Source organism: the organism of the source record quoted next, unplaced genomic scaffold (assembly GCF_019419815.1).
Source record: "Pyrus x bretschneideri cultivar Hongxiangsu unplaced genomic scaffold, Pyrus_bretschneideri_v1 Contig32, whole genome shotgun sequence".
In the NCBI taxonomy this organism is placed as follows: Eukaryota; Viridiplantae; Streptophyta; class Magnoliopsida; order Rosales; family Rosaceae; genus Pyrus; species Pyrus x bretschneideri.
Window position 1 is genome coordinate 1,407,688 of NW_025999635.1, and position 18,421 is coordinate 1,426,108.

The window sequence follows — 18,421 nt, forward strand, 5'->3', positions numbered from 1 at the left end:
CGAATGGAGGAGTCCCACTTGGGAGATAGATTATAATTGGTGGAGAGGCGATTAGAGGAGATTTGTAAATGACCATTTCTTTGTCTTCTAACCCTCCTTTTCTGTAGTTGTTTGTTCCCCAGTGGCATTTAGGCAGCCCTTCCACGTGATCAGTGGGTCCCAACCTAGTCAAATCTCTTCCAAACTGACAAAGCCACAAGGCATAGTAGCAACTTTTTAATACAGATCAGTGATGAAGATGGCAATAATCGATCTTCATTGGCTTGGCTTTGGCAGCCCTAAAAGGAAAATTTCTCAATTTCTTCCATGAGATCATATATATGAATGAGGGTTTGGTTTGCCTTGTGAATTTGATCGTTGTTGAAGAGTACCGTAAAAAGTTACTGTTGAAATATCCCACATTAATCATATTTATGAGAAAATAAGAGTTTAAATATTCTAATCTTACTACAACTAACATCGAGGCTTTTGTGATAAAACTCTACATCTAATAGATTGTGCATGTGGTAATTAACAAGTTAGGACAATATTGATGTTGTTAGAAGTTGATCTTTCACGTGTGACACAATCACGTGAGGGAACGTGTTGAAATATCTCAGTACTTTACCCATACTTGGCTAGTAGTTGGTTAAGCTTAGGTCGATAATTGATTAATTAATAATAAACCAATTGATTCTCTATCGATCTTGACAATTGTATATATGTCTACTTCTCATGATTTTTCAGTGCTTGCTATGCTACAAACTTTGCCCATAACAGGACCTGGCATCTGCTGATTGGTGGATCTATAACCATAATAATATCAGCCTGGTATGATATAACATCCAATGTTTTAAATATGGAGTTTATTTTGTCAACTAACTATATTAGTTTAGTGGTATTTAATTTCGGACGAAGGATTTACTCTTCGACAGCACTATCGAGCTCAATGCTAATAGTGATGAACATGTAAAGATCAGCTCGCTGTCTTGTCTTGCTTAATTTACAGAGAAAGAGCACAAAACTTGTGGAGGTCACCAAAACAATTTTAGAATCTTTAACTTTTGGGGGCTGCTTTCTTTTTCTGACGATGTACGTCTTTTGGTTCACTATATCATTTTGTTTTTTGCAAACATAAAAGTCGATCAAATCAGATGAATCAAATGAGAATTTGCAGCTCCCATTGAAAAATATGTACGAATACTTAATAGCCATGCATCTTTCTTTTGCATGCACCAATAAATGAAACTAATTCAGTACACGCGCGCGCGCGCGCGCACACACACACATACACATACATACATACATACATACATGTAGTACACCGCGTATTCTTAGGCTGCAGAAAGCTCCTAGCCCTTTCCTTGATTGCAGAGATATGAGACAAGTATTCATCATATCCATATAAGAGTAGTACTGGACTCGAAATTTGGATGCTTTTGTTTAGCAGCAACAATTCATGGTTCGAAGGGTTTTTCTCCTTTATTCTTATTTTTATAAAAACACACATAACGGCCTCAATTTATTTATCAGCTAGGCCCTACCCTTCTCTAAATTATTCGATAACTATTACGTACCTTCAGCCTTATCACTGCCTTCCAACTATCCAGTCTCCACCACTAGACTCTAAGCCCTAGCTATATGATCAAGGGATTTATCCTTATCTCCTACTCACCCATTGAAGACAGTACATTGCTCATGCATAATGTTACCAGCTGAACACGGACTGGTACAAGAAATCAGTACGTAGTTAGCTAGGTACTAATGGCGACTTTTAGTGTTTTAATGACGTTTAGTAGGTTGACAACAGTTCTTAAGTTTTAAGGGTATGTTCGGCTTTAAATGGCCGAATCTAAGACCTCTCACTTCCAAGTGCAGAAGAATATCACCAAACCGTCGTACTGAGTGACACAACTTTTCATTTTTGACACAATATATCTTGAAAATTACGGAGAGATTTGTGGATACGCGAGAATCTCGCTAACACCAAACATCTTAGAATGTTGACTTATGGTGGATTGATCTTTCTCAATTCATAGTACACATGGTCCAGCCAACTGTATGATTTACATGGATGAGGGTCCTCTTCGGATCCTCTTTGTGAGGATCTAAGAGATCCGTAAATCATGTTCATTCATCGTATATCGTGCGGTCAAAAATCATTTAAATTTTATTATTTAAAATTGAACACAAACACTACATGGCGGAAACTGACTGCACGATATACTATAAATGAATACGATTTATGGATTCACAAGGTCCTCACAAAGAGAATCCGGATTCGATTTATATATGTGATGTACTCATTGTTCAAAATATACGGAGCAGATGGCTCAAAGCACGCTTGCAGTAGCATTCACATGTATTTCAATAATGAGCAAGGACCAATAATCGAGCCAATTAATTAAGTGCCTTGCTCATACATATCAACAGAGCTATCAACTTCTATAGTCAATAGTTGGTGTTTGGGGAGAACTTTTGGGTGTCTGTAGAATTACCAATATTAGAATTGTGAAGTGAATCTGTGACTCGACCCAATGTAATCTAATCCCAAAGCAACAAAATGCAACTACAAAAGTCTCCCCGAGGCTTAAACAAATAAAAGCTAACACAAAACAAAGTAAACGAAAAATTAAGAGCAATTTGGGTAAATGCATATCAAATAAAAAATCAAAGAAATATTCTTAGCGCTAATCATGAGTCATTCTTTTGTAGATAAATTACAATTTAACATGCGCATAACAATTTTTATTTTCATAACATTAATGAGTATTTGCAAGCTAAGTAAATAGAAAATGCCACCTTACATGTAGAAATTAAGTAAACTAATTCAGTAATGCTATATTAAAAAAAAAATAAAAATAAAAGTAACGCTCATTGATGAGTCGATTTTATACTATATATCATTCCCTATTCTTGGTATATTTTGGTTATTATTTTGGTGATATTTTGATACTTTCCTGTGTGTTTTTAATGTAGGACATGCGAGCTTGTTCTGAGAAAAAGTAATCAAACAGTGGAATTTTTGAGTGATTCCAATTGAAGCGGGTTCGCCAATCTGTCAAGAAGGTAGTGTCAAAATTTTATAATTTTATCTAGAAGCAGCAGATCGTGGCGAATTAATTTATGCACAGCGTGCAATACAGGCAGATTGGGTTGTAGAGCTTATTTGTGACTTTTGGGTTGGAATATGATGAATTTTGGACTTGGGCTCTTCTTGGAACTTAAAAAGGAGGTCCTAATCTTTAATTCGAGTCGTTTTGGGCGTATTTTGGGAATCATGATCCTCTCCTGATCCAAGAATGAGGATCCTCATGACCAAGCAGTGTGGACCGTTAGATGAAAATCCAACGGTTATAATTATTATAACTTTAAAGAGAAAACCCCCCTGTTTGTAGCCGTTGGATTTTCATCCAACGGCCCACACTGCTTGGTCATGAGGATCCTCATCCTTAGATCATGAGAGGATCCTGATCCCTATTTTGGAGCCCTGAAGGTCCAGAAATGTGGCTATCTCTTTGATGGGCAGATTTCCTAGTTAGAATAGGAATGTAATTCCTAGTTATCCCCTTATTATTTTATTTTTTAGTTTTTTAGAAAACCTTTTCTATGAGGGTTTTAATTTGGAGTAGTATAAATAAGGCTTTTTAGCCATCAGAGAAGGAGAGAAGAAGAGGAGAACGCAATCACACTTTAGAGAGTTTTTCAAGTTTATTTTTTAGGTGTTGTCTATTCTTATTCTCATTAATAATTTGTTTTATGATTGTTCGTAGTTAGTTTCTTTTGCTAGGGTGAAACCTTGAGCCTTAGCAAGAATATGTAGTTTCTTTTCAATTTGCTTATGATATAATGCATGCATGTTTTGATTTATTAATCACCGTTCTAAACTATCTAAGTGTCTTAGTGATTGGCGACCATTAGGATATTTAGAAAAGTAATTTGATGCAATTTTGGTCGGAAGGTTCCCTGAAATTGGTGTTGGTTTCTTGTGGTTAGTAATTGTAATTTCACTTAAGATGAATTTCACGTCTTAAGGGTTGTATGGTTTTTCAAAGGGTTTTCATAAAACATAATGAGTCTCTCATGTTCATATTTGATCCGAACGTCTAGACGGGTTGCATGTTAGATATACGTTCTATGTTGGAGGTTCCAAGTAGAATATATATTAGGAAAGCCTAACCTTTGAAATATACATGGGCAATTCATAAGTAATTGGAAGAATTACGTAGGATGGTTAAGGTGACAGCTGAACCCTAGGGCTTTTACAAATTGATTTTCTTTAAATTTGTTTCTAGTTGATTTATTTAATTGTCTTTATTTTAAATTCGTTTTTAATATTTTAAGTCACAAAATCAACCTTTTCCAAAATCTTGTTCAAATAATTATTAATAATTAGTTTAAATACAAATTATTCATTCAATTCCTGTAGAAAACGACCTTACTTGAGCTGCTATACTACGATAACTTTGTACTCTTGCAAGTATTTATAAGTATTTTTATCTCTACTTTTACAGGTGGTAAAAATCCTGTCACTCTTCAATTAAGGGTGTATCTTCAGTATAGTCAGTAAGACTACAAACATGTTTCCTCCCACACTCTATTAGGGTGCTGAGCCCCTTTCATCCAAAGAGCTCATATCATGTTTGTAGTTAATTTAATTGCCTAGTTAAACTTTACTCTTTCTTTTTGTACGTTCTGCAACATAAAAAATTACCAAAAACATTATTCATCAGAGATCATGAGAGAACATGTAAAGAAATGTTTTTCGCACATTTTTTTTTTTTTGCACATACGTGTTATTTTTTGTCTTCTAATTCTCTTTTAATTATCAAAAGATGAACAAATAAACAAAGTACATCTATAGAAAGTAGGGATGGTCAATGGGTGCTCATGGATACTCCATATCCTATCATCATCGTCACAAGCACAAACACCACCACTCACCGCCATAGATAACACATATCTATACTTAAATGGTCCTCTATTTAACTAAATGAGTACCCATTAACCATCCTAATAGAAAGTAGGAAGTATGCTGAAATCACTTTCCACCGTTCAGAAGGAAGGGACCAATTAAGGTACTAGTTTTGGCTAGGACCACATTGTTTACTAGGACCAAAAGAGGAGGACCATATTTCATCCTCTGCGTGCTCAAATCACAGAGGGTGAAACTGAAAATGAAAGCTAGTTCACCAGGTGCATGCATAGCTCAGTTTCAACACTGGCAACTACGTACGTAGTCGATCAAATCACTTGAGAGCTCACTTGCCGATTAAATCAGCTGCCTCTTTACTTCTCGTCTCAAACAACAAATAGTAACTCAGTAGACTTTTGAGGAAGAAACAAAATTATTGTGGACTTTAGCAGGATGCATGATTGGACGTTTGATCTTTGATTTCTAACGGCACATGATTTTTCTGCCATCTAAATTTCCATCTTCGTGAATTACAAGAGAAGGTCAGGATGCGGGGTTGAAAGCTTCGGCTGTTGCAATACATTTTGAGGAGGTACACGTGCAACATAGAGTTTTAGCACCCTTTGCCTTTGGACGGAGGAAAATTAAAGAAAATTAAAGATTTGGATTTGATGGCTATTAATTATAAAATTCAATGATGAATATGGCTAGCCACTTAGTATTACAATTTAGTGGTATTCTTCTTTATTTGTAAGTGAGAGATCCTAGGTTCGATTATCGCTAAAGGTGAATTTGAATCACATTATTGCTAACTGCCCACTCCTTCATCCCTTTAGTATAAATAATATTGTTTGTTCAAAATAATAAAATATGACTATTACAAAGTAAGAAAAGCCCAATAGAAAGGTAGCCCAAAATAACAAGTATAACTTCATCCCAACATATGAAAATTACAGTGAAAAATGCCAAACAAGAGATCGTCTACGGCAAATTCTGAAGTAAAACTCTAATTGTGCCAGAACACCCTCACTAAGCCAACACCGATAATGATACTTTGTTGAAATTGAGTTTCAACGTGGGTATTCTTTCATTGTAAGTAACCGAAGTAGTAAATTAGGAAAGAAAAAATCCAACAATCATAAGGTTCCATCCACTTGTCATGTTTTACTTGTGGCGCCAGTCTTCCATTGTAAAGCAAGAATGATGCTTTGTCAAACTATTTTGAAGTGTTTTTTAAGTAGTGTAATTTTGTTAAGGGCTTATATGTAAACACGTAAACGGAAGATGTGTCAAGAATAAAAATATTCATGTATTATCTATTCTCGAAATTTTCAAAAATGAAAAAAATACTTATAATGTTGTGAAATTGAGGAATATAAAGTAAATAAGATATAATATTTACGAGTTTCGGCAAATACATCCTTGAGATAGTAGCAGTAGTCTCTCTCATTGTCTAACTGAACTTACAAAGCAATGGAAACAATAGATTGTTTATCTTCTCTTTTACTGCTTGTCTTACATTTATGAGCTAATAAGCCTTTACATAGAAATTGTGAAACGTGCTGCTTATGAGAATTTGGTAGAAATCCTTAAAATTGAATGAGTGGAGACCCACTTTTCTTGATTTCGTCTATACATGAAAATCCATAATAACATGCACCTCTACAACAGGAAATAAATTGTAAGATGGGCATTAGATTTACTTAATTAGATCAATGAAGAAGACCTGAAGTTTTAAGTTAGCTACTGCGCGCACATTTTTAATTAATTTTGTTCTCCTTTCGCTTAATTGATTATAGTATAAAAATAATACGTTAGCCCTCGGCCAGTCGGCCTGTGCCCATAACCCTCGGCCAGCCTATAACCCCTCCATAAATTCGTGCGCACTTTCATACTTCGCGAGGCAAGCGGCTCTCACTGCTTTCTTTGTTTTCCTTAGTCATCATTATAATACTAGTTTCCATTTAGCAACCCAGCTTTATTTTATAGATCCCCACTTGGACCGAGTTTGTATTAAATGACCGATGTGGGACACAGAGTTTATAAAAGAAAGCTTGCCTTCTCTTCTTCCTGTAGGCTTCCAAAACTAGTTCTGACTTTTAGAAGAAGTGTTCTAAGCAGTTCGATTTTTAGATTCTTTGGTGTCTATGTATAGGTGAATCCATTTCTATATTTCGAGAAATACATGGAGTGATTATGTTCTCATCGGTTATACCCGTGCATCTGCATCTCTCATCACGTAACTCATAGATGTGTATAAACGGATGACACGCAAGATTCAGCAAAGCCAAAAGTCTTATGGGAAGCCATCCACCTCCATGATTTATTGAACCACTGAAACCATATCGGTACTAGTAGCAAGAAACAGAAATCAGAAGAGTACGTACTGGTGAAGTTAGATCGATTGAAGAACAACGCCTTTATAACATCGAACGTGGCGTAAACATTTGTTTCTCTACATTTATTCAAAGCACATTACTTACAATTTGGCTTTTTTCTTTTAACAAGGAAGCTCGTGTATTACATTTTACAACTACAAAGGAGCCTAATTACATGAAATAATCAAAACCCTGAACAGCTAAAGAATGGGATTGATGTGATTGAATACAAAGCCGCCTAGCAAAAATATAGGCATCATATATTACATGCCATCAATATCAAGAAGATTTTCGTGACAATAGCCGCTCCAACTGGGGATCAATCTGGGTGCCAGACTCCAGTTCGGACACCGATGAATCCTCTGCTCGTTGCCAGACTCCAGTGCCAGACGAAGGGTCTGCTGTTTTAGGCGTCTCCCTTAAGCTCTGGAAGTGCCGAAGGCAAACTTGAACTGCATCGTGCACTCTCACAAAGTACCACTCCTTACCAATCAGGTCCACTACATTTGAGCTTGATAAAGTCATCAGAACTTCTCAATTGGGATTGGAAATGGCTATCTGCATCACACGCAGAAGGGTTTCAGCAACATGTTAATAGCAGTCTCCTAAACAATGACCAGAAACAACTCCACCAGAACAGAAACTCACCTGGATATTACGCGGCTCGTACTCCTGATGTAAGTCTATAAAAGCTTGGACAGCGCTGGAGTCTATGTATGTTACAGTTGCAACACGATAATGATACAGTTCAGAAAATCACCAGACCTTATTTAGAAAGTTCTGAACAAGCTCAGCAGGCATGATACAAAAGAGACAAGTCCATGGAATTTTTCGAGAGCTAGAAACAACAATGCATGACTTCCCGAAATATTTCCAAAAATAAATCACTGAATTAGATGACTTAACAGACAACGTCAAATAATAATTGAAAAGCATCAGCTTAGATTTTGCTGGGAACTGAAACATCCATGTCAATCAAATGTGGTATATATTTGCAGTATGCAGAACTGGAATTCTTTCGAATGTTTAGCAATATTATTGTGTTTGAACTTTGAATGAATATCTGATCACTAAATGCTTCTTCATAACCCATGAGAAGAACAAATTCCAAAGAAAAAAGCACAGGATTAGCAAAAACTAGCGTGCCATCTCTATGTTCACAAAATAAATTCTTTCAACTTCTGGTCCGCGACTAGCAGACCTATCAACCTCAACTTCTGGTCCGCGAAAGGCAATTAAATTAACTTGAATATGATTCCTTAACTGGGGAAAACTAACACAACTGAAGAGACTTGCTAGGTAAATAAACAGTTAGATTCACAGAACATCAAAATGGCACAACCTGAAATTGTACCTATCCTTTATGTAACTAATGTTTGCAAAATAAATAGGTGCGTCAATTCGAACAATCACAATTCCATTGTATGTAATGCTTCTGGATACTGTTGAATATTTCTATGTACAGTGGTGCCGGGAAGACGCCACAAGACAGCTGCAACATACAAGAAATTATAAGCAAATTCGGTATTGGCATACCCTGAAGAAATGAATCTTGATTCCAAATAGAACTACGAAGATAAGAAGTTTTGCTTTTAGCTTTTACTGGCAAACCCCAAAAAGGTTACATGGAGGGAAAAAAATTATTTTGCCAGCGTAAATGGAACGGCCAAGGGCTTCATTATCATTAGATGCAACTAGCAAGAAAATCTTGGCATCTTCTTTAGGCTCCAAGAGGCCAAAGAAAATCCAGACAACAACAATATCGTTCCTGTTAAGCAAGGAATCGAAGTTTCGGACTTTTAGCAGAGATGACGATGACATTCAGAAAGGTAATCAGAGATGACGACGATGATGAAAACTATAGAAAGAACAAGAGAACAGGATGGACTTCATTACTTGAATCATTGAAAGTTGAAACATGAACCGAGTTAAACACATAATTCAGGAAGCTACGAACAAGGTGCATCTACTTATGTGCACATAATTTTAGGATAAATTGAAATTGCACTTACCAATATGCGGGTTTGCTGATTCATGGATGACAAATGCAAAGGGAAACACCAGCGTGCAATCACACAAGCACATTAAAACTGTATGAATTGAAAAAGGAAACAGAGAGAGAGAGAGATCATCTGGAACTTCAATGATCTATATGAAATTTGCATTGGAATCTATTGCCACAAAAGGTTGAGCTAATAAGAACACGACAACGATATACATGTCAAGCTAATGCGAACTAAATTCGAAAACTTGTCTTGCATGCATATCAAATTAATTGTCATCTGAGATTGAGGTACTGAGGCAACATTGGATTCTTATCATGAAAAAGTTGTATTTAACACAACAAATGACAGTTCTTACGCCTTAATCAGCCTTTCTGTATGAAAATGTGGATTCTTTTGGGTAGAAGTTGGAACAAGGTCTCCCAAAAATAACATTGCTTCAAGGACTCACCCCAATAAGGACGCCAATCTCAATGCCAAGGAACAATGTCGTAGTGGCTGTAATGGTCCAAAGAAGAAAATCTTTCTTATCTACACCCCTTAAAAATATAGCCTCGACATAGTCCACCTGAATTTCGATAGAAAAGAGTTGTTGTCTGAGTAACGGTAGTAACCAGTTCAATTATCTCGAAATATCAGCGCACAGTGACAGAAGCAGAATCCACAAATGGAAAATAAGTAACCAGTTCAATGACATGGTAGCTATCATTCTCGAAATATCAGCGCACATGTCAATGATAGCTACCATGTCATTTTCTTTGCTATCCACTAGCCAGAATGGAACTTTTCTTCTTCCATGAATATGCATAAACTCAAATTGCAGGTAATACGGATACATGTTTTAGGGATATTAACTTTGGCTGCATAAAAGCTAATAAACAAATTTCAGAATATCACAGCAGATATCACAATGGCCGCCAGAGCACACTGAAGTATGAGAAAATAAATACCAAAGTTAGAACATGAAAAATATACACCCGAATGGAATGATAAGCATGCGACAACCAATTAAGCTTTAACCAAAAGTGCTTAAACTTATATTTGGATTCACTTCTGTTGTTAATAATTCCAGCTGCTGCATGCCATGCTTGATGATTAATCAGTAAATTTTGTTAAATGTGTTGCATGTAAAGATTGAATACATTGAGGACAAGTCTTTTCTTAAATGTGTTGCATGTTAAGATTAAATTTTGTTAATAGTTGTTGGAGCAAACATGTTTTTATTTAAATATTCATATATATTTAAGTTTTGTTTTATTACAACTATTAAATATGAGTCTCTTAAATATATAACTGTCATTTGTTTTTAACCTAATCAATTCTCCTCCACTTAAAGTTGTAACGTGAGAAAACTTCTCACTTGAAAAATAAATTTTTGAAAACCCCTCCTCTGTACAAAGAAGAAGACCAGGTGCATATCCATCCGTTTGGCCTTTTTTATTCCTCATAATTCTTTTACGTTTTCGTCCGGCTTTCTAGCAAACAATTAACACCTCAACGTTCATTTCTTTTGGTGTGTGTGTGTGTGTGTGTATCTATATCTATATCTATATATATCTATGTCCTTAGCATCGGTATGTAGAGATAGAAAAGAAAACAAGTTTACATATATACATATCTTTTGTGAAATTAAGTTTTGATAGCAACGTATCAAAATGGTGCAAGTTTGAAGGTTTTTCCACTGTGCAAGGAAAAACTTTATCAGAAGAAGAAAGTTATGCGTTGTTTTATTCTAAGGTTGTTTGTGAACTGCTTGCACACTTTGGGAAAAGCCGTGAAATGTTTTAAAGAGAGCAAATTTATTCGCGACTCATCCCAAGAATCATTTGTCAGTCAAGGCTAACTACATTTTTTGGATAACTTCGTTGCTTTCTATTGCATATCAAATGTCAGCCATACAAAAGGCTACCTCCTCATTGTACACTCTATAATTGTGGTGTGTCCTCCAATCAACATTTTTGGGCCCTTTCCTTGAAATTGTTTTTGTGCATCGAACCTCCTTCCTCAAGCCTCTTTTATCCAACCGTTGAATGCCAAATTGATTTAGACTCTTATCAGGGTAATGATATGGTCTCTTTTCAAAAGAGATAAGGATGGTTCGGGACCTTCTCAATTTTTCTTGCCCACTTAAGTTGTCTGGAGAATTTTCAGGCAACCTTTTGTATGGATGTCATTCGATCTGCAATAAGTAATTGATATTAAAAAACCACTTCAATTCGCCAAAAACAAAAAAATCAACCAAAATATATTTACATCTTCATCTCCGATCTCACATGTCTAACAATCTTCCTAGATCATGGACAACTCCAAAATTGCTACTAGTGGATTTCTTCAATAATTCCGTCCAACCCACTAGCAACGGAAAATCCATGGGAAGATTTGGTTGCGGATTTGCACCCAAAAATAGCGATGCAATCATAGGAATAAGCTCCATTGCAAAATTCTACATTTAAAGACCAAAAACAATAAATAGTTAATCTAATGTAAATGTACAAAGAAAAATAGCACATGAATATCACATGAAATTAATACTTACCATCAAGCAACCAGGATCCGCGCCGGATCCATTCCCTAGGGATCCTAGGGATCACGCAATCGTATTCGTTCACCGTATATCATGCGGTCATAAATCATTTAAAATTTAAAATTTAAAATTCAAATATAAATAGTACCTAACAAAAACTGAATGCACTATATACGATAAACGGACACGATTACGTGATCCGATCCCTAGGGAATGGATCCGGTGAGGATCCTGGTTCACCATCAAGGAGTAAGTATGTCCCATCACACAAAATGACGCCACATTTGAAATACCGCTTTTGTAGTTTGCTATGCTTTTCTTAACATTTTCTAATGAAAAGTGTAGGTGCGCTAATAAAGCAGCATCTAGGTATCAATCTCTTGGATACTCTCCAAGAGAGGAAGAAAAACAGCTTGGGCTTTACATGTTTAGTCCGGTATTACAATTGCAAATAATATACAAAGGTTTACTCTCTAACATAAGGTAACAACTGTGGACTATCTACACCTATTTCATGTGGCACTACCTCAAACTTTTCCTCAAGCCACTTGAATTTTATACTTCCCCGTTTAACCACAAAATCCTCCCCAAAATAGTGGCGCAACATATATTCTCCACCATAATCATTTCCAGAAACAGCTTTGCCATCAACTAGCAACCCAGTGATGTATGAAACATCATCTAGGGTAAACACTAACTTGCACCCACTAGGAAGCACGAAACATCGGTCTTTCATATTGTAAAGTTCAACCAGAACTGATAATAAAGTCATGTTATGTTCGACCCTGTGGCTGTGGGTGAGGCCTAGAAACCTATAAAAACAAGTATTTCTAATCTTCTTAAGAACTCTTATCATCCAGTTTCCAGGACCCCAAATTAGTTATAAATAAAACATCGAGAATTCAACTCTAAATTTTCAGTTTTAAATCGTTGATCACAAAATACAAATTATAATAAATTTTACACGAAAAAATATATTTTTGAAGAATATGAATATGATAGTTTGTTATAGTGGTAAGAGAAATAAAAAAAAAAATTAACAAAAGATTCAAATTCTTGGGGTGCCAGAAAGTCATGCGTTCGTAGAGCCCGGCACGTGTTGTGTGCTTGGGTTTGCCTTGTCCTGCATGTGAGGTTTTTGCATCGTTTTGCGTGCTAGAAGCCTGTCCCTTTTTGCATCCACGAGGCCCCATCGATTTGGCGTGCACGGAGCCAGCTTCATTTTCAGTGCGCAGGGCTGGCCTCGATTTCACGTGTGACTTTCTGGTACCCCAAAAATTTGAACTATTTTTGTACTTATTTGTTAGTTTTGCTTTTATTTCTCTTACCACTACAACAAAATATCATATCATGTTCTTCAAAATATATATTTTCCGTGTGTGAAGCCCGACTCGTTTTTTAAGCACCTGAGAGTTCGCATCATTCTACATGCACGAACCCTGCCTCATCTTGTATACCTGGGTTCACCTCATCCTGCATATGAGGTGTTCGCATCGTTTTGCGTGTCAAAAGTCAGCCCCTTTTTGCATCCACGAAGCTCGCGTTGTTTTGGCATGCACGAAGCCAGCCTCGTTTTTCATGCGCAGTGTTGGCCTCGATTTATGCAATGTATCCCGCCTTGTTTTGCATGCTTAGACAAGGACGAAAAAAGCTTGATGTATGAAACGTTAAAAACCAAGAAACTTTAAGGTAGTAAACTAAAATTGACCCAAATCTTTATAATGTATTTGGAAACGGATTTATGATTTATTGAGCAACAAGTGTATATTTAGTAGAATATCTAAGCCAAAAAGTAAAAAAATAAATGAAAAATGTAGTGAGGCCCCAAACGTTGTCAAATGGGGTTCTACAATCAAGAATATCAACAAAAAGTCTCACCTTAATTTTCAAAACTTCACAATGAGGCGAAGGTGAAAATAAATAGATTGAACGATGATTTATGGACAAATTTGCAAAACCGACTAAAAACCGTGAGTTATCCTTCTCGGTTCATGTGTTGGTTTTGCTCATGCGAACAATGAAATTGTCATAAAACTTTTTAGATTATGAAACATCATCGTCGACAAATTTAATCTTTATAGTTTGTAATGTATTTTTGTCAAACTTTTATATTATGACCACCCGACATTATAATTCAGAATCTGTTACTGAAGGGGAATAAGGTCAACTAGTAGGTTGTTCTTTTATAGGTGCATGAGACCCAAACACACATGCTATTTTCCCAATGTTACAAGAATCCCAGCTTGTTCTTGACGCCTACCAAATAACTACACATTTTCAGTTTAATATTGCCTTCCATTCGGAATCGATTCTAGTATACAACGTTGAAGATAATAATAAATAGAAATATCCCGACTTTTATGAGTGTGATTGTGCATGCTCGGGCTTGTGACTGAATTCGTAATCCAGATGAACAAAGGCGCGCTCAATTTCGGGCAGGAGCTCAAGCTTCTCCTGCAGGTTTTCCCCTATGTCATGAGCCTCTTGTAAGGGCATGTCAGCCGGCAGGACAATGTCAACCTCGACGAAGTAGTGAGAGCCAAAGGTGTAAGCCCGGACTGTATCGATATGGCGTATTGCCTTGTCATGGTTCCAGCAAAGGTACGTCAATTTTTGTAGATATTCGGGAGCAGCTGATCTTCCAACTAGCGAGTTCACGTTTTCCAACACAGTCAACGACCATGTGCGAATGGTGTACAAGGCCAGCTGCAAAAATCCAAGGTCAAAACCCCATTAACAAAATAATGGACATAGCATCAATTGACATTTGAGTTTAACACACAAATCATAAGATAATCAACACCCAGGAGACGTCGGTTATTAGTGAACAAATGTTTGACAACCTCTCATCTAATATCTTGTTCGACTGCTATGTACTTCATAAGATTTACCATCCCTCTACTAAATATGAAGGTTTCGAAACATAAGAGATCCCTATAGTTATTTGTGGGAAGGAAAGGTAGACGAATGAAGAGAGCAGGAAGCCACTTACAATGATGGCTCCAACGGGGTCCATCCAATCATCAAAATAATTAGCAAGGAGCACAGCAACAAGACCAATGATGTTAGTTATAACATCAAAGAAGTGATCCTGGGCATAAGCTTTAACAATTTCGTTCTTGAAACTGCGGCAGTAAAGCATCAGAAGGAATTTTACCAAAGTCACCGAGAGCATAATGCCCACGACCCATCGCTCCTGATCCTTAGTCAATCTGAACCCATCCTCCTAGTCAAACATAAATTTCAAAGTCAACATGAGAGTGTGTATTTGAACAATCGATCGAAGACATCATTTATTCAAGCCTCCATGTGAACAAATATCTTTATCTGCTTAAATAACAGCACATAACAACTTACATCAGAAACTAGTGTGCGCATTGACTCCAGGATGATCTGCAGTCCCAGGGTTGCCATGACAGAGGCAAAAACAAGGATTCCCTGCATGTTTTTTCCAAGGTTCAGATTTGTTTATGACAAAGGCATTTCACCAACACCTCAATAACAGATGAGAAAAAAAAAATGCCATACAAGAATTCAAACGAAGTATAACGACTGCTATATGTAGAAGAATCCATCTACCTCCATGTCTTCGAAACACTGGCAAATAAACAAACCAAGCTATCGCATAACAATGCATCCACCTAGCGAGCCTGCTTAGCGTAAAGCTAAGAGGGCTTGTTGAGCCACATGATAACCAGTTAGTTTGACAAACCACCCAAACGAGCTTTAACAGGGATTAGCTCATGAGACTTGCTAGTTAGCTGGTTTAAGTTACACACACACACTTACAATATATGATCAACTTCTAAGTCCTAACACATGACAACAATTCATCACATACACATTCCAAAAGGCACTACAGACTGGCAGATAAAACCCTTGCAAGCGCTGATGGAAGAAAGCAAAGTGGCCAAGATATGCCAATGAAAAATCCGTATGGGTGTAGCATATAGAGAACGATTTGAACCATTTGACAAGAGGCAGCATGAATCAAGAACGATGGTTAGAACTTTGCTGATAGTTCTTAGATGGAATACATAAACCTGAATTAAGAATAAATGTTTAGCTATTTGTAAAAGTGGGAAAAAGCACTACCATGTACAAGTTATACACATAACTTCCATCTTCATTCCCAAAAGAGAAGAGAGGATAGAAATTGTATCCAATCTCAACAGTCAAGCGCACCCTGTATGGGTGAACCCCGAACTCATTAATGATTTAGACTGGAGAGCCACATGATTATTCAAGTTGCACGACTAAGCCTAGCAACCATGCCTTGGTAATTAGACCTACGATATCATATAACAGTAATGTATATCCCCACAAAGAGCTGAAAGACAAAGAAAGGGCGTGGTGTATGACTTTGAACATTGAAGGCAGCATAACTTGTATATTTAACACTGTAACACAATTTGAAACTATGACTACAACTACGGTCAAGAATAGTACAGAGACATACCAACGGCTGCATTCGTTTCTTCCCAATAGGATACTGATATGGGCTAGGGGTTTGCATGGAGAATGCAGTAAACCACAGGATGAAGCCGGACAAAAGATCAAGCAATGAGTCCAATGTGGATGCGATGATGGCCAACGAACCACTTCTGACAGATGCATAAACTTTAGCTGCAAAGAGAACCATGTTGGCAATATTGGATATTCTGATGGCAAATGTCTCGCTTTTTGCCAACTTTTCCTGTTCTTCCTGCGACAGAAATCATTACATATCAGTTTAAAACTAATACGACTATGCTGAGAACAAGGCAGAAAACATGATGCATAATCAAACCTTCGAAATTCCAGGAATACAACCACGCTCCGCTAAGGCATCCATTTCAGTAAAGCCCTCAAGCATTTCTACCTGCTGTTGGTAGTACTCCGCCACATTATCCTCCGGACCTGAGGCAATCAAGCACAAAACTTTAACTTGGTACCCATGCAACCTCCTCATATGTTAAATAAATATATCATTTTAACATAAAGAACATTTACAAATATTCGACAACATTTCATACATCCGTCTGCCCCTTTCACCACTTTGCATAGACGACAACCCGAAAATATGAAACCCCTACATAAAGAAGATGAAACTATGAACTAGCAAATACTTAAACTGCCACCCAGAACCCGAAAACGCTTTATTTGTCCGATGATCAAAGTCGAAAACATATAAACAAATAGGTAATAGGTGAACTTACACTGACAGTCAGTCTCAATGATCTAGCAATACCAAAACCCCACAAACTCTGAACTCCTCAACTCCACCACCCTCCCACCAATCCCCACAAACTCTGAACTCCTCAACTCCATCACCCTCCCACCAATCTTTCTAATTGACCTCTCCTTCGAGCTTTTCGATTACAAAAATATATATACAGCAAATTGAACCCTCCATTTCGAATCATATATACATATGCAGAAAAGAGAAAACTAAACTCCCACCACAGAAATTAATCCGAACTTTTAATCAACCAAAAAAAGAAAAATTCTCGGAGACCATGCAAAATAAAATATAAAGATCACAATCAAATATTCCATTACGTTAACAATGGAGGAGAAGATGCGGAAATTACCAAAAACCCCAAGGCAGTCATGGATTCCACGCGGAGGCTTTTTCTCCTTGTGCTCCGACGACAACTGGAATCTGTCGAAGTTCAACCGCCAGGACCCCTCGACAATGCTCGACTCTTGCAACAGCGAGCGCTCCTCGTCGTAGTCGGGCATCAACGGCTCCACCATTCTCCCGGTCACGGTGAGCTAGAGAGAGAGGGCTAGGTAAAAAGAGAGAGTGTGTGGGACGATGAGCAGAGGAGCATTCGAGGGGCAGGGACTGAAAATTCGATGAGAATCCGAGGGGCTTTTGGGGATACGGAAATTATATTGGGACGCTCGGGCAGTTGGGAAATTATGTGAGCTACGAAAATGGAAGTTCTGATCGATACCTGATGCCACGTGTCCGTGACGATGGCGTTATGGCGAAGGTACAAGGAAACAGACAATGTCTGATTCGGTGGGGCCCGCGTCAAACGTGGTTACGTAGACCTTCTCTTATTGTCCGTCGGATGGAGCAATCGGGTCAGAAACCTGCAGATTGAAATATGCAGAGTCAGGCTGTTTCGTGAAAATTGGGAATGGGTGGATCGCCATATGTGGGATTCGTGGGCCCACTTGCTGACGCAGATCTAATTATTCTTAGGCATATCTCCATAATTTGGGACTTTGTCCTCAAGTTTTTTAATATGCTCCGACGTAAGCATAATAAATAATTTTGCAATCGCCTTTCTTTTTTTTGTTAGGTTTTTTTTAGGGAGTTTAAGTTTGATTCTTATTAAACATGAATTTAAATCATATTATTATTAATTTATTGTAAAGTATAACTCACTCCTCTAGTTCTCAATGTAGATAACATCGTTTGTGAAAAATAAAAGTTATAACAAATAAACAAACATTTCAATACTTATTTCTTTTATCAATCCGAACTTGAGACATTTTAAAATAATGACATCACTAAACCGAGAGCTGATTAATACAAAGTCAAAATAGTGCACCAAATTCGTATTTTAATAGCATTTCATTTTATTAATATTTTGATGAATGCTGAATCTCACTTACATAGAAAAAT

The 18,421-nt window shown here is 37.1% G+C and overlaps 1 protein-coding gene and 1 long non-coding RNA gene across 2 annotated transcripts; both read right to left on the reverse strand.

Moving 5' to 3' along the window:
- Positions 1-7,345: 7,345 nt before the first annotated feature.
- On the reverse strand, positions 7,346-9,400 carry LOC125480255. The gene is made up of 3 exons (XR_007260638.1): positions 9,285-9,400; positions 7,921-8,764; positions 7,346-7,830 (listed from the first exon to the last, which is right to left on the reverse strand). It is a non-coding gene; the product is annotated as an uncharacterized LOC125480255 (long non-coding RNA).
- A 4,547-nt stretch (positions 9,401-13,947) lies between these two features.
- On the reverse strand, positions 13,948-17,875 carry LOC103930000 (metal tolerance protein 11-like). Its single transcript, XM_009339276.3, has 6 exons — positions 17,373-17,875; positions 16,589-16,698; positions 16,259-16,504; positions 15,157-15,237; positions 14,792-15,025; positions 13,948-14,505 (listed from the first exon to the last, which is right to left on the reverse strand). Exons 1-6 carry the CDS (start codon positions 17,536-17,538, stop codon positions 14,158-14,160), a joined length of 1,185 nt encoding a protein of 394 aa, XP_009337551.1. The 5' UTR covers positions 17,539-17,875; the 3' UTR covers positions 13,948-14,157.
- Positions 17,876-18,421: the final 546 nt, after the last annotated feature.